Genomic DNA, 22,268 nt, shown 5'->3' with positions numbered 1-22,268 from the left:
CACAAAACGACGAGGGACCAGAGATTAGGTTGATGGAGTCCGGTGAAAACGTCTTGAAGAGGGAAGGCTCTATAAATCCTTGTGCCAACACCATTTACTTACTATCTTTCGTGGAACCAAACAGCCCATTATCAATTCTCTCTCTATCTCTCTCTTCTTTCTCTGAATAATTAAGCCACATGAAATGGATAAGAAACCTTGTAACTCCGTTGATGTAGAGGTAAGAAAGGGCCCATGGACCATGGAAGAAGATATGATTCTCATCAACTATATTTCTAACCACGGTGAAGGAGTTTGGAATTCACTTGCTCGATCCGCCGGTATACATACACACTTTTTTGTTTCGAGATTCCGTCTAGGTTCTTGCTAACCCTAGTTTTGATCTCGATAGGTTTGAAGAGAACCGGAAAGAGTTGTAGGCTGAGATGGTTGAACTATCTTCGACCCGATGTTAGGAGAGGAAATATTACTGCTGAAGAACAGATCTTAATCATGGAACTGCACGCCAAGTGGGGAAACAGGTTAGTTATGAATAAAAAAAATTGTGGAAAATCCTTGAGAAGAAGTCTTGATGCTAGATCTTGAAATTTTTTCTTGAAAATCCATATTTTATAAATAAATATACATGCATATATACAGTGTGTTCAAGAGAGAGAGAGGAATTGAAACGTGGGGAATTGTTTTCGGCTATGAATGAAAAAAGCATTTTCCCCATCATCAACTGAAAAAAAGATCTTGTTTATTAAAGTACAACGTGCGAATTTATCAATCTTCTATATCCTTAAAAACTTTCATACATCCCATGTGTAAAATGATGAAAATGAACCATTTGAGACTTTAAATTCTATTATCATTCTTTTCTTAATTTACAGAAATCTTTTGAGTTTTAACTATAAAAATTTTTGCTTAAAAAGTTATGATAGATAGCTTTTTTTTTGAAAAAAAAAAATTATCTTTGTGATGGAAAGGTATACTTTTGTTAGTAAAGTGTTCTTTTCATTTTTTTTATTACATTTTTATAAAGTTGTTATTTTTATTTTTTAAAGTTCAAATCTTCTAAATTTGTTGAGAACTTTTGAAAAAAAAATAAAAATTCATGAGCATCAATTAATATCTTCACATGCACACACTCTTTTATTTATTAAATTATTTTTATTATTTGTATAAACTTTTGATTCGAGACTATATTCTTCTTATTATCGAGAAGGGTATATTCTTTTACAAAAAATATGATAATAATTGATTAAAATAACAATGAAATTCGGACTAAGCTTATAAATATATAATATTTGATATAACTTTTGGGTTTAATTCATCATACAAATGTACTATCAAGCTAAAATCTTCTTTTACCTCACGTGCTAAAATTCTTTCTCTCGTACACACACAGTTGGAAAATAGATACCAAAGTCTTGTGTGAAAATCACTTTTCATTAGAATCTATATATATATATATATATCTTAGTTTCGGATGAATTTTAATGTTAATTTGTAGATAATTTTATAATAATTTGATAGATTGTTATAAGTAAAGGTAGATCAAATAAATAATTAAAATAAAATAAAGAAAACTATGTCTTATCATGTACTATAGTGGTAGTTAGAACCAACTCACAAGCCAAACAAGCCCTAAGAGAGTTGGCCATTTGCTTTGAGTGAAGTGGACAGCTACCATATTGTTTTCGCTATTTAAGGAAAGTTGAGAAAGGTCCTCTTTAAAATTAGGTTTTGTGCTGTCCATGCTCTATTAAGTTCCAAACCATTTCTCTTAAGCTAGTTAATTATCAACTTAATTCTTAATTAGCCAAATAAAAAGATTCTTTCTTTATATATGTTGAGATCATTTTTTTTATAATACAGATGGTCGAAAATTGCGAAGCACTTACCAGGAAGAACCGATAACGAAATTAAAAATCTATGGAGGACCCGTATTCAGAAACACATTAAGCAAGCGGAAAATTCAAACGCCCTAGTGCAAGGTTACGAGCAAATGAATAATATTATTCACACAAATTCCAGCTCTAGTACGAGTCAAATGTCTGGCGGTGTTGTCGGTCACCACCCACATCTCCTCCACACGATAGGATCGTATTCACCACAATCCTATACCGGAAACAATATCGATACTAACTTTCCGACAACAACTTTTCCCACTGGATGGAATGATAACACTTGGAGCATGGAGGATCTTTGGAATATGCAGTTGTTGAATGGCGAGTAGTAGTTCTACTACAAGTTCGCTTTTTAAATATTAAGATGTTACGTTAATAATTATAAACTTAAACTTCGTATATATATATATATTATTAATATATGTATAACATATATGTTATCTTAATTGGTATAATCTAGCTTGTCCGGTCTGTAAAATATAGTCATCTTTATTTTAATGGAATGGGTTAATTAATATAAATACTATACTTCATTTCTATTGGCATTGTTAATAAAATTAAATAGTAACAGTTAGAAAAGTGTCGCTATATGAGTAAAATACACTGTTCAAACTGTCGCTAAAGAATGTTACTAATTAATTTTAAAATAATTTTGAAACCAATAAAAAAATAATATCTGTATGAATCTGAGAGTCCAGATTGTTCAAGTAATTAATTTCCAGATTTAGAAGATTATAATTTATTAATAACAAATTGAACTAATTGTTATTAAAAAAAGGAAAAGGATTTCTTGATAAACTAGTTTGATTAGACTAATGAAACGCATTATATATAGAAAAGACAATCAGGAGTCATAATCATAGAAAGTGAATTTGTTGTTTGCTGAAAAGCTTATGATTTAGAATAGATGCCTATAAGATTAGTTTAACTCATCAAGTTCAAGTTTGGGGGCTTTATTATTGTGTTTTATGATTGTGACATGACCACACTTCATTAAACACTTTCATTAGGATCAACTTTATATATTGTAAAAAACCAGTCAACAAAGATATACATAAATTAACTTTATCATAAAAAAATCAGTTATAGAAATACATTCATAATATGTCAAGAGACGCATACTCCACATAAGAAAAAAATAATTATTTTTCATACAAATACATACGAAAATTCAATTTTGAAAATTGTTTTTAAACCCCAAAAGTCTAAACAACTTAACCTATTATTCATTCGATTGACGATTCTATGCTCACCAAATCAGATAGTAAAAAACAACTTAGATGAAGCCTACTTCAAAAAAAAATTAAGAAAATAGATAAAAGTTGCATAAGTAGATATTTAAAACACAAATAATATAAATAAAGAGGATAATTATAAACCATTTGAATTGTCATGTTTATGATTGTTTTTATCATGTTTGAACCGATAATTGATTATCTAATTAATGGGCGATGATATTTGTGTTTACCGTTGTCCTAAATATTACTAAAAATAAATATTTATATTATATCAACTATATAGGTGTTTTATAAGATTTTAGGTTTATATACAAGACAATTTTACAATAAAAAATATATTTTTTCTTAAAGAATACAGTCTAACCTCAATAGTTGCTCTCCCTAATTATAACAAAATTTAAAATTCCCAAATGTTCTTGATGATGTGTGGTTGCAAAATGAATCTAGACCACACATCATCATCATCATCTCTTTCCAGCACGTGTTATGAAGTGAAAGCATATCTTTGGGCAAAAAAGAAGAAGATAAAGTTGAAGCACATGATGGGTCGGGACCATAAAAACAGATTTTTAAAACTAATTAATCTCCCAAATTAAATGAGTATAAGACCTATTAGAGTTTACAAATATTGAAAATCTCATCATGTTTTTGGGAATTCTTCAAGGACAATTTTCCAAATAAGTGAAAATTATTTTCTCACAATATGTTGGTACTTCACTCCTAGAATGAATCAATAGAAAAGGCCAACAAACAAAGACACACAAGACAACCGAATCTTATTTGAAAAACACATTTAATTTTTCATGAAAAACTGTCAAAATATTTCAGAATGTGGCAAGAAAAACATTTATTTTAAAATGTGATCTCATCTAGATACTAAATGTGTTTCAAAATATTGCAGACAAAAAGAAAACAAAAGATGGCAAGTTACAACAGATGAAAACATTTACCATTACCACACTTCACAAAATACCTCTAACAATTTAACAACATTCTTACAATTTCATAGCAGACACAGAAACAACCCAAATCCCCTCCAAAAAGAGAAAAGAAAAGTGTATTACAGTCCATTTTTTACAGCAAACTCAAAATCAATCATCGACCGGGTCCTGGGGAGCTTCATCTGCACTGCGTTTGATTGTGATGACTGGACATTCGGCATGCTTTGCACAGAATTCACTTACAGTCCCAACAAAAACCCTGAAATTTCATTTACAGTTATCATCATTTCATTTGCTATGTAGCTAGAATGCATCATTCGTGATTCCTCTTCTTTCAACATTAACAACAGAATGTCTACTTCTTGTTTGCAAAAACACTTTCAATTTTAACTTGAAATTGTTTTTTTATGTGATTGTGATTGTGACAAACAAATCAGTTTTCAATAATGAATATTCACATACTTCTGAAAGGGACCAAGTCCACGGCTTCCCACAACAAGAAGATCAGGTTGTACTCTTCTGACCTCATAGCATATCACTTCCTTTGGATCACCTTTCTTGATCCACGCTTCACAAGGAACCTAAAGAGAAATGAAACCAGAGAATCAATGAAATCCCAATGATCTGAACTAGTATAGGAAGCATATATACTAGGAAATAGATAGATACCCCAATTTCATGACATCTGTTCACGAAATACTCTAGCAGATGAAGCCCTCTCATCTTGTCCCTCCTTTTCATCTTCTTGAAATCATCAGGTGATGCATATATGCTATCCACGTCATCGAAGCCTTAAAAAAATTATGAATTAATTCTATGAGTTACTACATAAAACCAAGCTTATACAATTCCTTTTGCCCAAATAACAATTACTATATGCAGATACTGCAGCAAAAAGTGAAAGGACTCATGTAATGAATTTTACAATATTTTAAAAGGAGTTATGATGGAGTACAGTTAAAACCAAAGAGATTAACTGTCTAAAATCATTCTTCAAAGACAATCAAGTTGAATTACTAAAGATGGCATAATATACTAGCACTTACTAATTAACAAATTGCACCTCTAATTTGGCTACCTAAAAGCACACTTTGCTTTTACAAAAAAACAAAAGAAAAATATCTCCCTTTATCTAATCTTGGGTAGCGCCCAAAAAGTCGAGTATCCAATGCAAAAGGTCCTCAGGCCTTGTTTGATGTGAGCTATTTGAGATTATTTCAAATAACCCACTATCCAACCAACAATCTACTCATCAATCACATCATTCCAAAATATCAAAATATTTTTTCGTTATACATTAATAACCCTAATGTCCTGATTTTAGAGTACCTACATCCTAAAGGGTTATTTGGAAATAACTACTTAGTTATTCAAATAGCCCTAGATCACACAAGGCCCGGAAAGATAGTTTTTGAAGTACTACTGAAGTTGCAATACTAATCCGTAGATTGTCAGATTTTGTTTGTCTAGGCTCAAGATATTCTGGAATCAAGGAATGTCATTAATCAAGGACTGCACATTTGAGTACTCTCATGAAGCATTCAGTACAGGGAAAGGACCACCAAAGACATCTACAACCATTAAATTTGTCTGACTGATAGACAAAGACTTAAGTCTTAAATGAACTAGTCAATGTGGTCCTGATGAGTCTCAGACGAGCAATACCCCAAGTAGTAGCATGGAATTGTAGAAACAGATGCAGATATTATGAAACACCAATAGAATGAGATGCAAAAAGATGATCCTTAGCACGGATCAACAAACCAAGCATACACACATACAATAAGACCTCTAATATTTATGCAGACTAGTCGTTCTCAATGAGAAAACCTGTACAGATCAAATTGAATTAGAAATAGGGCAAGAGGCACCACATCTAATCAACTAATTCTTCAGATCTCTAAGGCAACTACAAACTGTTAATTACACAAAAATGTGTATACATCACAACACCTTTATAAGGATTGAAATTTTATAACCTTGTGTTACATTCCAATTTATGTTAGAACTTAGAAATTCTTTTACAGACTTTTTAAAAGTAGATTGAAATAAAAATTACATAGAGTTATCATGAAATTGCTATAATAAAGCATAAAACAAACAAAGAGAACACACATAAAGTAAGATAAAAGAAAATCCAAGCAAATTCCAGAGGTCACTTTCCAAATAGTTTTTGGCCATCCTAGTATGTGTTATTCCTTTCCTTATATAATTTCAACAACAAAATGACAAACACCCCGTCAGTTGAACCAAACTACTAAAACACAGTGTCCTTCACAGGTGCTAGATTCCAAACATCACTTGTTAATGGGTAAGCCACAAACAGAGGTATAAAAAAATCCTCTGCAGTATAAGATATACCGGTCATTTAAAAACCTTTCTTATGGAGTTTGTCTTCAATATTGATTGCCACGAAAGTAACCACCAAAACCAAGGAAAACAACTCACTAATCTCCACCCTCAAAACAATCTGATCACAATCACTATTTGACATGACAATATTGTTCATCATTCTCTTCATAAGAATGATACCATTCACCCGCCTAAGGTCCCTCCAAAAGAAATTTGTCACTTTTTATCTTAGAATTCCAATAATCATTTCACCACACTATGCATTTGCCCAGAAAACGAATACAAGATAATAAACATTGTATTACTTTCAATAAGATTCAACACTCCCTCCCTATTGCAAGATTCATTGTGATACCTTGAATAAGTAGCTAAAAAGCTTCAAATAGAAATACCCTTTTACCTAATCCACTTAAAAAAGCAAATATGTATGGGCAAGCAAAGATAAGCAGAGGAGAAATGATAAAATTAGAATTAGAATGAGACTGAGAGGGAGGGATTGGAAAAACCATCTTCGTCAGGGACTTGGACGTGGAGAAAGAGAAACTTGAAGCCAGAAGTGTTGGAACGGACAATCTTCTTGAGAGTCCACTCCAAAGCTCCTTTGCTGCTGATGGAAGCTTGAGGATAACCCTTAATCGTCGACTGGTTCACTGCTACTAGAATCCGAGTCGGCTCCGATACGGCTCCACCCTCCATTTCTCTCTCTCTCTCTCTTCTATGGAGTAATCAATCTCTGTTATGAAGATGCTGCGTATGTTTCCCCGATGCCACTTGGAAATGCTAAAGTGCGCCTTGTTATGAAGATGCTGCGTATGTTTCCCCGTTGCCAGTTGGAAATGCTAAAGTGCGCCTTTTTATGAAGATGCTGCGTATGTTTCCCCGTTGCCACTTGCCAATTGGCAATGCTAAAGTACGCCTTGTTATGAAGATATATATATGTATATGATGTGGCATAAAAGTGGCGGGATGACTGCTACTGGAAATTTCTGCATTCACATTGCACATTTTCTTTATGTTTAAAAATCATAAAATAGAAAAATAATTAAATAGTGATTTTAGTATTATTTAAAATTTTATTAATTTTTTTTTAATTTAAATTAAATTAAATATATTTTAATTAATGAATTAAGTACCTAATATATATATATATAATAGTTTAAAAACTTTTTAAACAATAATTAAACATGACTCATCTATTATATGTTCTTATCTTCATTGTGAATTATATTAATTAAAATATTATTTATATTATTTAAAAAATATATATTTTTACTATATATATTAATATCTTTTTAAATAATTAATAAATAACTTAACTTTTATAATTTTAGTTTAAACAATATTATTTAAATCAATTAAATTCAAACAAGACAATATTTTTCAGGGGTCACAAAAAAAAAAACTTGATGAAGATTGTTTATGCTATTTAAAATAAACAAGTAATATTTTATTCCTTGTTATTAAACTACTATAATTTCAAACTAAATTAGATTTAATATCAATTTGACCTTGTTGGGCTTGTGTAACCTGACCATGATAGCCTCGATCTCTCTGGGCCTGACAATAATGCTTAGATTGATGAAATTATAATTTAAATTCAAATAAAATATATATATATATATAAATAATATGATGTTTAATTTTCAAAGTGTCTAAATTGTCGGGTCGAGAACTGTAATTAATTTGGATTATATATGAGAGTAAATTGATATTTGGGTCGGATTATGGGTTACCCGTCCAAAATTTAAAACGGTTAAAAATAAAATTAAAAATATTATTATATTTTTACCGTAATATTTTTTTACGGTTTTTTATATCATTAGTCGGACTACATGCTAGTTTATATAAAAATGAAGTTAATTACTCAATAATTATAAAAATCATAATTTTATGCATTCAAATAAATTTATTCAATCTTCTCATTTTTATTACATTGTTATTTATTTATCTTTTATTCATTTTAATATGTATATTAAAAATTAAGAATATATTTAAATAGGTTCAACTATTGGCCCAATTTGCATGTGGGCTTTAAACTTGAATAAAAGTATTTTTTTCTGTTTTTAAAATCAAAGCATCTAATATAAATCAACATATAAATTTGAAAGAAATTAAAAAATAAACTTAAAATTGATATATTTATTATTATAAAAAAAAATAGTAATGTTAGTAACATTAAAAATACTTTAATATTTCAAATATAAATGTTATATGAGTTAAATTTGTATTATTTATTGTGTTTTTATTTTAGTATTCCATTGTACATTGAAATAAAAGAATAAAAAATAATGATTCATGGTGGGGAGTTGAATTTGGAATATATTATTGATTAATAAATATAATCTTAGTCTTAGTTAATAGTACAATGTCGTTGGCTTCACTTTAGAATAAGTCAGATTTGTTTTATTCTTGAGTTTTGATGTTGACATGTGTAAGTTTTTTTTTTTAACAAATAATTTATTTAGGAATAAAATGAACAGTACTATACTTAATTATATTATCACTCCAACTTATAACTTACTACCTAATGAATTAATAGCTGTCTCTTTATTGAAAGTAGATAACATTGTTATATTTAGATATGGTGATGGGTTTTAGGATGTTTTATCAAGAATACTCCTATCACGTTTTATTTTTTTTATTCATTTAATTAATTTTAAAAATATTAAAATATAAATAATATTACAATAATTTAAACAATTATTATAAAAAACAATTTCAACTTTTATGAAATAAATTCTCTTAAACAACAATATTACTATTTTAAAAATATTTATGCAATAATATTATGAAATTAGACACTACGACAAAATAATAATACTTGTGTGAGAAAATCAAATGCATTAAAAACTAATGTTTGCAAAAATCTTTCAAAGGGTAATGAGATCTCCGATCAAATTTATCGATTTTTCAGATTAAAACTCATATAATGTTAAGATTATAGCATTATGAAGGATCTACAACGGTCGTTGAGAGTTTTAAAAGTTCTACTATTCTTCTCAAATCAAATTATTCAAAAAAAAAAAAAAACACACAATATGAATATAGTTCAATTATTTCAGACCCGTAAATTTAGTTGCCTAAATCCACGTTTCCTAGCACGCACCAATGGTTCTCCGCATAAGAATCCAATGAATACCAAGATGCTCCAAAGAAGACTTCAAATATGAGTGACACCCTTACAATGTAAAAGAAGACGATGAGTCGTCTTCACATCTTTTATACCTAAACAACATCGACTAACTATATGATAAAACTATTACACATACATATATCATAAGTTAGAATCTCACAGTGGATCGAATTCCACACGAAAAAATATCTTAGTGGGATTCTAGACTTCCATAATTTCTCTTAGTGCAACTTACTTGGAACAACTCTATCAAAAAGAGAATAAAAGTGTCTCACATGAAACTTATCAAAATCCCTCAATCGCATCCCATCCTAGTTCATTGGAGACACCCATGTGTTGACCACTAAAGATAACAATATATTATAATAATAATTTTCCTTAAATGATAACCTCCTTCTATATCTAATACAATGAATAAAACTTTAAGAGCGATGATTGTTCATGTCATTGACTGTAACATCTTTATAAATTGCAATAGAGGTATGCACGAAAAAGACAACCACAAAACACTTACCCCACACCATGCATCCTCACAAAAACGGATTGATCACGGTAAATGAAGAATGTTACAGTCACTTTTACACATGATTGATAAGCCACTTCATATGTAAATATCACGGGGAGATTAAATATTTTTTTTAACTAACTAGACCAATCCATCTCATATTTACTTCTAAAACATATTAATCTAGATACTTCTATTTCTTAAACAAAGTGTCTAAACCACTTTGACAATAAGACCTTACTAAAAACACATAGGTCATGAAAACTCAAACCCCCTTCATCTTTAAACATTTTCATTGTCCCAACTAATAAATAAATGTGAAAACGAAGATTTAGAGGACCCCACATAAAATTTACACATCAACCACTTCATATACTAACACACTTTTAGGAATAACAAATGATGACAAAATTTAAGAGACATGGAATCATCACACACTTTTAGGAATAACAAATGATGACATAATGTAAGAGACATGGAATCTAACGTGCTCAAGATGAGAACCATACGACCTCTCTTATAGATCAACTTGTTTTATTTTCAGATAAGAAGTTTTATTTCTATCTTAAATAGAATTCCAGAAGAAAATAAAAATATCATCTCCAACGCCTCTCTCTATTTATATTCACAATTATAGATAATCGGATCCAAGAGATTTTTTAACCAACTTTTGGACCAACTTTTGGACCCATTGGATGACCAAGATACATGTTGAAATATCAATGGAATGATAATTCTTTGAATAATTTACTTATTATTTTTTTTTTAAAAAAACTCACTTTATTTAATTACTTAAAAAGATAAATAATAGAAATAGTAAAATTTGTAGCAGAGAAATAAAATAAAAGATAGGATTCCCACTTGATATATTTCTATAGTATAGCAGAGCATGCAATGAAAGTGGGTCATGTAGGCACATGATAATCTCTCCACGGACTGACATAAATTTGAATACTTGTTATGGTACACCCTTTCCCACTCTTCATCACTGTTGTTTTCTGTCCTCAAACATTTCTTGTAAATATTTCCCAATACTTCATTCACATGGCCCCGCCTTTATTTTATTTACTCTTTCATGTGTAATATGACTGACTGACTATATATTTATGTATCATTTTCAAATCTTTTTCAATATCCCTTTTCATTTCCTTCCCACTTGGGATCAACAATCTCTTTCTTACCTCCTCTCAAATATAATCAATTTCTTATTATTTATGTTATTAATATATTTGTTTTGGAATCAAAAAGAAAAATTATAACTAGAGATGTATAATATTTTTAACTTAAAATAACAAAAGAGACCCATTTTTTTATTTTGTCAATGACATAGGACCCATTAACAACAACAGTGTAAGGATTCACTATTTTATTTTTTTTTAAAATTTTTTATCTCTAGTTGCAAGAAAATAAAAAATTAATATTCTTTCTTTTCCGACTGTTGTACGTGGATGGGTAGTACTTTAATTTAGTAGGTCTTGTTTAGTTTTTTTAGATAGCTAGAATTCAATGTCAACAGTCACTCTTTCAAAAATTTCTTTACAAAAATACAATTTTTTTTTAAACTTAAAAAAATTATATTGCGTTAATAGAATCAACGGGTTCTTACAAATTGATCTGGCTTGAATTATGCAAAAAAATAATTATTATTTGAGTTTTGAAAGGAAAATCTATTTTTTTTATTAATAGTGAAGATTAAAACAAAATGTCGAAACTCTTCGAAAATAATTGTTCTATCATAATTTAATTTGTCTTACATAATTTAATAGCATCTCAATTCTCGAATGATATCACCTAGAAATATAACCAAACTGTAACAAAACATTATAGAGTCAATTTAGGCTTCCATATGTATTTTTATTTAGCATGAACATGGCCATATATATAATAACATTGAAAAGTATTTTATTGTGACAAATATTAACAAAGTACTATGTACTAAAAAAACAAAATCAACAAAAGAGAAGAAAGGAAGAAGTAAAAATAAAGTACAAAAATTATAATAATTAAATCTTAGATTATTATTTTTGTTTTAAAGATTTCAGTTTTTTATGAGAAATAATGGATCTAGTGAATCTAGATAATAAACTAAAATGATTAGAAATGTTATAGCCCGTAATAATGAAGAAATATTTCACAATCCAATCTGTTGTTTAATTGCTTTATTGCGCACACGAATTGCATGTCTTGTGATAAAGGGTTGTTAAAGTTTGAATTTTTTTTACAGGGTCTAATTAGGGTGGGTTCATAACTTATAAATATCTTTCATCGCAAAAAAGATCGCCTATTACAAGATCATATGTTTCCTCTCATAAGTAGGGGCAAAACAAAATTTTTTTTTAAATATAATTGTTTTGCCCTCTATGTGATGGGATGTTTCCTCTGTTTCTTCCCTGTGAGGTGACGGGATCAGAATCCGTAACCGTTGATCCTTCCTGCTTTCATCGGAACATTTTTAGTCGGAACCATGGATCCTTAGTACAAGTATATAAAACTGAACTAATGGACATCTTTTTACATAAGAGCCGTAACTGATTTATGTTATGGCTCCTATGAGCATCCTTATCCATGACCCAAAAATGGGTCATGATGCCGTTCTCAAAAAAAAAATGGGGCATGATGCTAGTTATAGGCGGTTTTGTGAATTTATCACGATCAAATGGTTGGTCATCCCATGACCAAAACCACAATCATGTCATTGGGTCTTGGTTTTTGTCAAATTCACAACCAAACTCATCCAATAAAATACTGTCATTTGTTAGCATTTGATTGGTTGCCCAGATTTTCTTTATCTCTTATCTTTAAAACCCGATTTTAGTATTATTTATAATTTTAAAAAATAAATAAAATATATTAAAATTGATAATTTTTCAAGATTTATAAATAGAGACCACTTTTGCTATATTTCGGAGCACAAAAAAATCACAAATTTCTCCATTTTTTACTAATTATCCTTCTTTGTTTACAATTATTCATAATATTTTTTAATTCATTATCAAGATTTTGTTGGTCATGGATAAGCACAATGACCAAAATCTTGGTCATAAAGTTCTTTTCATGATCATGACTATGATCTTGACAAAAAAATGGGTCATGGATAAGGATGCTGTAAATGAAAAAATTAAAATAAAATATTTTCATTTTTTACATTTGAAGATGAAATGACCCCTAACTTTTTTTTAATTTTCTCTATTTCTAAAGAAATTGTAAAATCTACTTTCATTTCATATACTAATTTTATATATAAGTTTCTCTTTATTTAGTTCATCACTTTTTTTTTTGAAGCGCACCGTTTCTAATTTTTCAACCCGTCTCAGCACAAGTGGATGATATTTTGTATGTAAAATTTGCGGGACTCTCAATGACAGACATATCCATGGACCATGGTTTAGTCCAATGAGAATAATGGCTTGTTATTGTTGCTTGCAACAATTTTGTAGTTGCTTCCAAGAGACTATAAATTTCCCCTTGCAATATTTATCAAAACTTAGTTATTACGTCCTCTTAATTCAAAAAAGTATATTATTAATTATTAAAACCGAGAAAACAAGATGTCAAGGGAACGCCTTAAGAAGTCATGACCGCGGGAGGTTACATATTTGAGAAATTTGTGCACTTAAAAGATATTCCATGTATATATGTGTTGAAGTGCAAGAAAAAAAAAAGAGTATTCATTGATTCAAGTCTAACATTGGAGAGGATATTGAGATATTTGAATTGGAAACGCTAGAAATTCAAAACAAAAAATGCAATGGGTCCTCCTCGATCTCCAAAGTTTTCTATTTACCTATTTGACTTAAACGAAATCGTCTAACTATTAATGATTGTAGGACCTATTAAATTTATATATAGCGCAATTTTCATGACTTTTGCAAAGGTTCTTGTACCATAAATTTGGTTGACTAAGTAAACGATTTAAATGTTATATTGGAATTTTTTAATTAATAAGTTATTTTTATTTGCTAAATCTTATGAAATCCTTTAATTGTTGTACTTAAACAACAACCTTTTCATTATATGCATAATCATATTTTTTGTAATTTTTGTTTGCACAATTATAAACACCTATTGGCTATTGGTTTAGATTTGTTTGGGAATAACATTGGATTTTTTACAAACTATATAGTGTACCAAATAATGGTACATTTTTCATTCAATGAACAGTGAATCCTTTCCCTCAACTTTGGCTTTAACACTAGAAAATAAAAACACCACACCATTGTCTTACTATCAAGATCTTCTTTTTTTTCTACACATAATTTGAGGGAGATTTCAAAAAATCCTAGCATAACAATGACTAAATGAACCATCACATAAACAAATAACATAGTCTGTATTAAAGTGAATGGACCTACTCTGCAAAATACAATAACATAAGCTCTTTAATTGTCACCTCATCTCATCAAATCATGAACCTAATCTTGAAACAAACATAGTGTTCAAAGTCCCCACTTGTATCATCAAATATCTTCCCATCCACATCTTCATAATACATCAACAGGAACATCAAAGGGTACAAGAACTGAAACTTGCCCTTTCACTAATCATTTAGAAAAGAAGAAAAAAAACTCAATCCGACAATAGACTTTCTTTTATTAACCAACATCCATCACTATTAAGATAAGAAATCCTTGTTGAAAACCATTAACTAATACCCAATTCACAAAATGTGTAACACAAGATCCCAAATACTTAAACTACAAATGATCTCATTTTTAAAGTAATTGATGCGACATTTAGTAAACTATATACTAATAATGGACAATTTCAAGCTTAATTTGATATCAATCAATTAACCAACCAACCATCAACATTTCATATAATTAAGATAAAAATACAAACTTTTTCTAAATGGGTTCTCAATTGTTATGAAACTGGAAGCTAAAGAAATGGAAAAAAAAAATTACAGTAAAATGGAAAAACCTGCTGTAAAGCTATAAGCATCAGAATAATAACAGTACGAATTTCTACTGCACATAGGCCAAAGTAGGAGGGGGTATATTTGGTATTAACAGTTACCCCAAAAGGTAAAGAGTAAAAAAAGTGAAAAAATAATAATAATTAATTAAAAAAAATTGAAAATTGATAAATAACAAATATTGGGTTTGCCCTAATTACCCTTGGGTAAAGAAGGAATTCCAGAGAAAGAAGAAACCCTACCAAAACCCAGGTGGCCAAGCTGATGCAATTCCAACCAAATCCTCTCCGCCTCAAATCTCCCACTCAAATTCTCCTTCTCCTTCTGTTCTTGATCATCTTCTTCATCATTTTCTTCCTTTTCATCTCCAATGGCGAATACAATTTCAGATGTTCCTTCTTCAACCCTACAAATTCCACCCATATCCCTGTTGTTACTGTTTTTCTCGCATACCCTCTTCTTATTCCTTTCTTCCCGACGGCGCTCATTCTTGCCTAACCCTAAACATCGCCGGCAAATCATCAACGGCGCCTTTACTAATGCAAGAGCAAGAAAACTCACTACAGAACATGGGCAACAACAAATTGCAACCGAATCGGCGATCATTCCCGCCGCACACGACCTGCAACACTTGTCGTTACACTTGATCGGATAATCAATTGCTACCGAATCTTCCGACCACCGGAGATTCTTGTTTCCCGCCGCGGATCTTGGATTCTCCACCATCTCTGGATTGGATCGATCTGATCAATCGGAATGAGGAGTTATAAAAAATGAAAGCGATCTATCTATCTGGTATCATAAATATTCAATCTTTTTCTCTCTCAAGAAATTGTATTATAATCTATCTATCTAGAACCTAAATATATATATATTTATTTATTTATAAAGGATGTAAAAAATCTACGAAGCTTTGGAAAACTGCAATCTGGAGTTTTAAGCTGGTTAGTTAAGTTAGTACACAGAGAAGAGAATTCCCATGCGTTTTAAAAAGGGTATACAAGTCATTTAATGAAGTGAATGAATGACTCGCGAACATTACACGTGAAATACACGAACGAACGATTATCTACTGGCCTAGGGACACCTGAGATTGATGGGAGTGTGCAGTACAAATTATTATTATTAATTTGTAACTGATTTATATTTAATTTATAATTAATATTTTTTTCAATCAATGAAATAATATAATTGACCTTTTCCTTTTCTTTAAATGACTAGTTAATTAGGGTAATCGAAAACACTCATGATATTTGGATTTTTTTTTTACTCTTATTTTTTTTTTACCCTTAGTTATTTTTTTTTTCTAATTATTTAAAAATGAGTCAAACTAATATTTATTTACTCATTCTATATATAATTTTTTAGAGGAGTGATAAAAGGGGAGAGGGAATGAATTGACATCTACTTGTATAAAAGAGGGAAGAAAGAGAGAGAAATTATTTGCCAAATTATTCTCTCACCTAAATTCTGTCTCCTAATAATTTCTCAATTTTTTACTCTCCTAATCATTTCTCAATTTTTTATCACCCAACTCAAATTATTGGGTCTGTCTTGGGTGGGATATCATCGGATCTCCTTAAAAGTCTTAAATTCAAGTCCGTCCGTCCGGTGACAAATTTTGCGTCCGTTAAATGTGCTGCTTTAACCTTTTGCCAAATTTTTTAATTCTCACGCACCAAAAAAAAAATTAAAAAAAAAATCAACATGAAAGGGGTAGAAAAAATAGGATGAAAGGGATGAAAAAAAAATAGAATTTACTTGAGGAGATTGTTACTTTTAGAGTGAAAAAGGTTGGTTGGGTTAGACAAGATGAGAAAGTGACAGATGAGGGCAGAAGCTAAGTTTGTGAATGATATATCTTCCACCAATGGTCTTTGAGATGGGTCGATGGATGATATATATATATATGTGGAAGAGCCCCTGTCTCATGTCTTTCTTTGCCTTTTTCTCTCTATCTGAGAGCAAACAGCTGGATGAGACCAGTTTGGTCTGCTCACATATTAAACTGTTCGACTTCTTCGTCGTCTATTGTTTGTTCATCCAAGGAAAAACAAGCCTTTATATTTTCATCCTTAAGCTCATCAAATGGGAAATGAGCATGCCTAATATTATTGGATGTTTGGGTTTTATGATTGGCATGAATGATTATTTATGAAGAAGAAATTATTGATCAATTGTATGCATTATTTTATATATGAATTTCATTTTCTTGACTTTTTAAATAATTTATTTTATTTTTTTGTCAAGAATATGGAGGCTGATAAGATTCCCAACCCTTTCGCCCGGTAAAGAAATGAAAATGATGGTGGAGTGGACTAAGAGTAGCATGTTTGATGTTGGGTTATTTGGAATTTTGTTTGTTTCAAACAAAATAAAATAAAGATATTTTAGTATTTTTATGTTTATTAATTTAAAAAATTTGATAGGTGAGTTATTTTGTAACTTGGTGAAAAATATTAGTTTAATAAAAAAAAATAGTTTATTTGAGTTTTTAATTTTTTGAATTATTATAATATTTTTATATTAATGAAAAATTGAAAATAGGATAGATTTATTTTAGTATTTTGGAGTTGATGAATTGTTAAAAAAAAATCTATAAGATTTTAATTAAAACAAGTTCTAAGAGAAGCTTGTTTAATGTTGGGTTATTAGGGATTTTGTTCATTAATATTTATGTTTTTAATTATTTAAATTATATAATGTAAAATAAATAATGGTAATAGTTTTTTTTTTTAATTAATTAGTGATTGTATAATGGAAAAACAGAAATTTGATAAGTGGATTAATTTGATAAAATATTTATTTAATAAAAAAAATATTGTTTGTGTTGTTAATATTTTTACTATTTTGCTTTATAAATTTATTGATAGAATATGATGTTGTAAATTGAAATGAGCCCAATAAAAGTATTCGGCCCTCGAAAGATTGGACTCGGGTCGGGTTGTTCATAGAGGGGTCACGGGTAGGGGTTTATCTTTATCTCTCTTACCCGCCTCTTTTCTCTTCTTCTCCATTTTTCTTTGCTTTTGAGGGCTGGCTTAGCTCTTTTCCTTCAGCGGCACATTCGATAACACTGTAAACGCCTACAAAGATTGCTACTTTTGAATTCTGGATAGTCTTTTTCGATAGACTCTTCAAGAGTTTTGACCGATTTCCGAGTGCTGTTCTTCAATTGGTGGATACTTGTGCTTCGAATGCAGTTTGCATGTTGTCTGATTGAACTGTTTTGGGTCCAAGAAGATTTGGCACGGTTGATGAAAGAAGAAAGACAGTTCTGGTAAAAGGGTTTTAGCCAAGGAAGAGAATGTCATATCTATATATTATTACAGGTAATAGATAGATACATGTCTGTTTGAGTTTCTTTCTTTCATTCGTAGCAATTTGCTATGTTTATTAGAAGAATCAGATATAGAGAATCCTGTGTGTCAGAAATGACCTGCAGATTTAATGGTTTGTTCTTCTCTAATTTTGTATCTAATAAGAACCCATGTTCCATTAAGCCTAATGTTGTACATCTCAAACTTCGATCATTTGCTAGTTTTGAATCCGAAGAAGAATACGAATCTACTTCCCACATTAGTCGAATTTCTCGGGTTGCAAGAACGGATGCCCAAGAGGCATTGTTTGATTATTTGCATTGCACCAGGGGTTTCCACTTCACTGATGCTGACCATATCAGCAAAAATTCTCCTCATTTTCTTCATTGGCTAATCTCTTCAGTTGAAAATGAGCAAGATGTGTCGAGAGCTTTGCCTAAGTTTTTCAGGTATAATCCCATTAATGAGTTTGAACCTTTTCTTGAAAGCTTAGGTTTACACCCATCTGAACTTGATTCACTTCTTCCTCGTAATTTGATGTTCTTGCATGATGATGAACTTCTTCTCGATAATTTTCATGCCCTTTGTGCTTATGGAATTCCCCGAATTAAGATTGGTAGAATGTATAAAGAGGCAAGTGAAATATTTAGGTATGATTATGGGACATTAAGTTTGAAGCTCAAGTCTTATGAACAATTAGGTTTACACAAATCAACTGTCATAAAGCTGGTAGCTTGTTGTCCTCCCCTTTTGATTGGTCATTTGAACAAAGATTTTGTGGGTGTTCATGAAAAGTTAACTGAAATTGGTCTTGGAAATGATTGGATTGGCAGTTATTTATCTGGGAAAAAAACCTACAATTGGAGAAGAATGCTTGACTTGATCCGTTTTCTCAGTGTAGCCGGCTACAGTGGTTTGCAGATGCGAACCATATTTGAGGAAACCCCTGCAATATTGTTCGAAAATCCTGGGAAAGGAACGTTCGATCTTGTGGGGAGGTTGCTAAAATTAGGTCTAGAGTTGAATTCAATTTACAAGTTGTTGTTAACAAACCCTCAAATATTGTCAGCAAAATTCTCTAACAATATTTGGGATGCCATTTCGTTTCTGTTCGACATTAGAATGGATGGGAAAGATATTGTCAATATCGTCGCATCTAACACCGAGTTATTGGGTGCACACACTTTAAACAGACCTAAAACTGTGTTGAGGAAAGCGAAAGTGAAGAAAGAAGTTCTGTGCCAAATGATAATTGACGACCCTCTTAAGTTACTTCATCTAGCATCAACAAATCACGCCAATGGATTTTCGTCCTCATCTCCGACAAACCCGAGTAAGTTTCTCGATAAAACAACGTTTTTATTAAAGATAGGATACTTGGAGAATTCGGATGAGATGATGAAAGCATTGAAGCAGTTTCGAGGTAGAGGAGATCAGTTGCAGGAGAGATTTGATTGTCTTGTGAATGCTGGTTTGGATTATAATCTTGTATCGAGTATGATTAGACAAGCCCCTACTGTTCTAAATTTGTCGAAAGATGTTCTTGAGAAGAAGATTGATTACTTGATAAACCGGCTAGGTTATCCGTTAGACGCACTTGTTGCATTTCCGTCGTACTTGTGTTATGATATGCAGAGAATTACGGTTAGAGTCACGATGTATTTATGGCTGAGGGAGCGAGGCAAGGCGAAGCCGATGCTCTCATTGAGCACTATACTTGCATGTTCGGATTTGCGGTTCGAGAAATACTTTGTTAACATAGATCCTCAAGGTCCAGCAAAATGGGAAGGTTTAAGAAAATTGTTGATTTCATAGTTAAATGCAATTTTGTTTTGATAAATTATTATATGAAGAGATATTTTATATATCATTGGAAGGAAATGTTATTGTTACTAATGTTATGAGAAATGAAAAGATTGGTTTGATTTATTATTTATTTATTATACATGTATATATAATAAAACATTTATTATTTTATACATGTATTTCATATAAAATATTTTTTTTTCTGATAACTGTTTTTTTTTTTCTTTTAGATAGTTTATCTTATATATATATATATATATATATATATATATATTTGACAAGTACTATTTTACTGAATATGTTAAATTTAAATTATTACAAAGTAACTCTAGGGTAAAGATATAGTCTTATTTACTTGTTGCCCTTATAATTTTAGGAAATGTTTCTCATTTGAGTTTGTGTTTAATTCAAAACAATTTCTTATTTAGTCGGGATTGAATTGACTATTTTAATTTGAATAATACATTTAGTGCATCATTTATAACTTATATCCTCATATTGTGTTTATTATTTGTTCTCTAGTTCGTGTTTTTTTTTCCTTAGTAAAAAAGAATAAAGTAATTTATGACTCTTTAGTTACTTTGTTTGGAACTCTTATAATTTGTATAAATTTTTTACTATTTTTTATATATATCAATTTATAATATTTTATTGAAATATATATATATAATAATGCTTAATTTGGAAAATATCCGAATTATTTCGAACCGTGATTAATTTGTATATATATATATGAGAGTAAATTAATATTTGGGTCGAATTCTGGGTTGACCCGCTCATAAACTTAAACTGTTAAAAATAAAATAAAAAATGTTATAAATATGTTTAGAACTCGCCACCCAATAAAATAGGTACAACTCTTTAACTAATTAGACTAATAACACTTTATATTTTAAATTCAACATCAAATTTAATGAATACGAGACGTTGTAATAATATATCCGTCGTCGTATAGGATTCTGCTTCATTAATTGTGTTTGTTCTTCTTATTACTAGTAGTTGATTGAGATTCTAATTTTTTATTTTTTTTTTATAATATTATTTATAAATTAATTAATTATATATATATTTAATATTTGAATTAATGAAAATTAATTAATTGTAAATAAATATATATATTAAAATAAATAATCCTATAAAAAAAACAAATTACTTTTTTCTTCAAATTTAAAATAATAATAAATAAATTGTTGGAAATAAGGTATTGTTGGACTGAGCCCAATAAAATACTTGGCCATCCGAATATTTGGAATCGGGTCGGATCATAAGGTCACGGGTAGGGTTTTTCCTTTTCTTGTGCAAGGCTCTTCTCAAATTCATCTTCTTTTCCCCCTTTGGTTTTGCTTCTTTCCGATCGAGACGATAATACTGCAAATTCTTTTCATGGATTGCTAGTTGTGGATTCGGGTTAGTGCTTTTCATTCCTTGTTTTACTCATTTGTTCTTCATCTCTCTCTGATTTCTGATAGGGATTTGGGATTTGGTTTCTGATTCCTCAGATTTGTTTATTATTAGTATTTGATGGGGAGCTCAGGTGAGGCGTTCCCGGTATCTTATAAGCAGCTATCGTTAATGATAAAGGGGAACAAAACAGATGTAGTAATTTCAAAGTACGATGATCATTTTCTGGTGATTGCAAGTCAGATAGGATCAATGGGGACAATTATTCAAGCGAGGAAGGAAGAAGGGATGTCGATTGATCCAACGTTCAGTGTGTCAGTTTTATTTGGTAAAAGAGACGAACCCATGATTGTGGCTTGTGCTCGTCAGTTGATTGCAAATGTTAGTAACTCTAGCGCATACAGACCATTAGTTCTTTCACTCGGTCTTAAGGATCATTCTTCTGAAACACTCAAAATCATTGTTGCTGCTGTCATTGAGAACCGCCTTTGGTGATGATGATGATGCTCTTATTAGAAGATGTGTTTGCTATCTATCATGGTTACTAAATATCAAGGATCAAATTCATGAAATGTTTTCTTTTGTTTGTTTCTTTTTTTTTTTGCTCATTGTCTGTACCTCACTACGAATACCATCCTGATTTCAAAAAAACTAAAAGACATCAATATGGCAAGAGTAACAAAAACAAACCACTTGTAACCAATTGTATACCAACCAGGTTAGTTATGTTTGCCATGGTTTTTCAGTTATGTTTACAGCATATCA

At 30.2% G+C, this 22,268-nt stretch overlaps 5 protein-coding genes across 5 annotated transcripts; 3 read left to right on the top strand and 2 right to left on the bottom strand.

Moving 5' to 3' along the window:
* The first annotated feature begins 181 nt into the window (after positions 1-181).
* On the top strand, positions 182-2,247 carry LOC124915543 (MYB-like transcription factor EOBII). Its single transcript, XM_047456281.1, has 3 exons — positions 182-320; positions 392-521; positions 1,861-2,247. Exons 1-3 carry the CDS (start codon positions 185-187, stop codon positions 2,219-2,221), a joined length of 627 nt encoding a protein of 208 aa, XP_047312237.1. The 5' UTR covers positions 182-184; the 3' UTR covers positions 2,222-2,247.
* Positions 2,248-4,025: 1,778 nt separating this feature from the next.
* On the bottom strand, positions 4,026-7,165 carry LOC124914717 (universal stress protein A-like protein). Its single transcript, XM_047455317.1, has 4 exons — positions 6,930-7,165; positions 4,741-4,862; positions 4,534-4,652; positions 4,026-4,330 (listed from the first exon to the last, which is right to left on the bottom strand). The coding sequence occupies exons 1-4, from the start codon at positions 7,117-7,119 to the stop codon at positions 4,222-4,224; spliced, it is 540 nt and encodes a 179-aa protein (XP_047311273.1). The 5' UTR covers positions 7,120-7,165; the 3' UTR covers positions 4,026-4,221.
* Positions 7,166-14,418: 7,253 nt separating this feature from the next.
* On the bottom strand, positions 14,419-15,808 carry LOC124916676. Its single transcript, XM_047457426.1, has 2 exons — positions 15,219-15,808; positions 14,419-14,598 (listed from the first exon to the last, which is right to left on the bottom strand). The coding sequence occupies exons 1-2, from the start codon at positions 15,700-15,702 to the stop codon at positions 14,543-14,545; spliced, it is 540 nt and encodes a 179-aa protein (XP_047313382.1). The 5' UTR covers positions 15,703-15,808; the 3' UTR covers positions 14,419-14,542.
* A 2,181-nt stretch (positions 15,809-17,989) lies between these two features.
* Positions 17,990-20,168, top strand: LOC124914411 (transcription termination factor MTEF18, mitochondrial-like). Its single transcript, XM_047454953.1, has one exon. It carries the CDS (start codon positions 18,366-18,368, stop codon positions 20,109-20,111), a length of 1,746 nt encoding a protein of 581 aa, XP_047310909.1. The 5' UTR covers positions 17,990-18,365; the 3' UTR covers positions 20,112-20,168.
* A 1,194-nt stretch (positions 20,169-21,362) lies between these two features.
* Positions 21,363-22,238, top strand: LOC124915493. Its single transcript, XM_047456217.1, has 2 exons — positions 21,363-21,509; positions 21,602-22,238. Exon 2 carries the CDS (start codon positions 21,624-21,626, stop codon positions 21,996-21,998), a length of 375 nt encoding a protein of 124 aa, XP_047312173.1. The 5' UTR covers positions 21,363-21,509; positions 21,602-21,623; the 3' UTR covers positions 21,999-22,238.
* The last annotated feature ends 30 nt before the right edge of the window (positions 22,239-22,268 follow it).

This window comes from Impatiens glandulifera, chromosome 9, assembly GCF_907164915.1.
Source record: "Impatiens glandulifera chromosome 9, dImpGla2.1, whole genome shotgun sequence".
NCBI classification, from domain to species: domain Eukaryota; kingdom Viridiplantae; phylum Streptophyta; class Magnoliopsida; order Ericales; family Balsaminaceae; genus Impatiens; species Impatiens glandulifera.
This window is presented reverse-complemented; position numbering and strand designations above follow the sequence as displayed.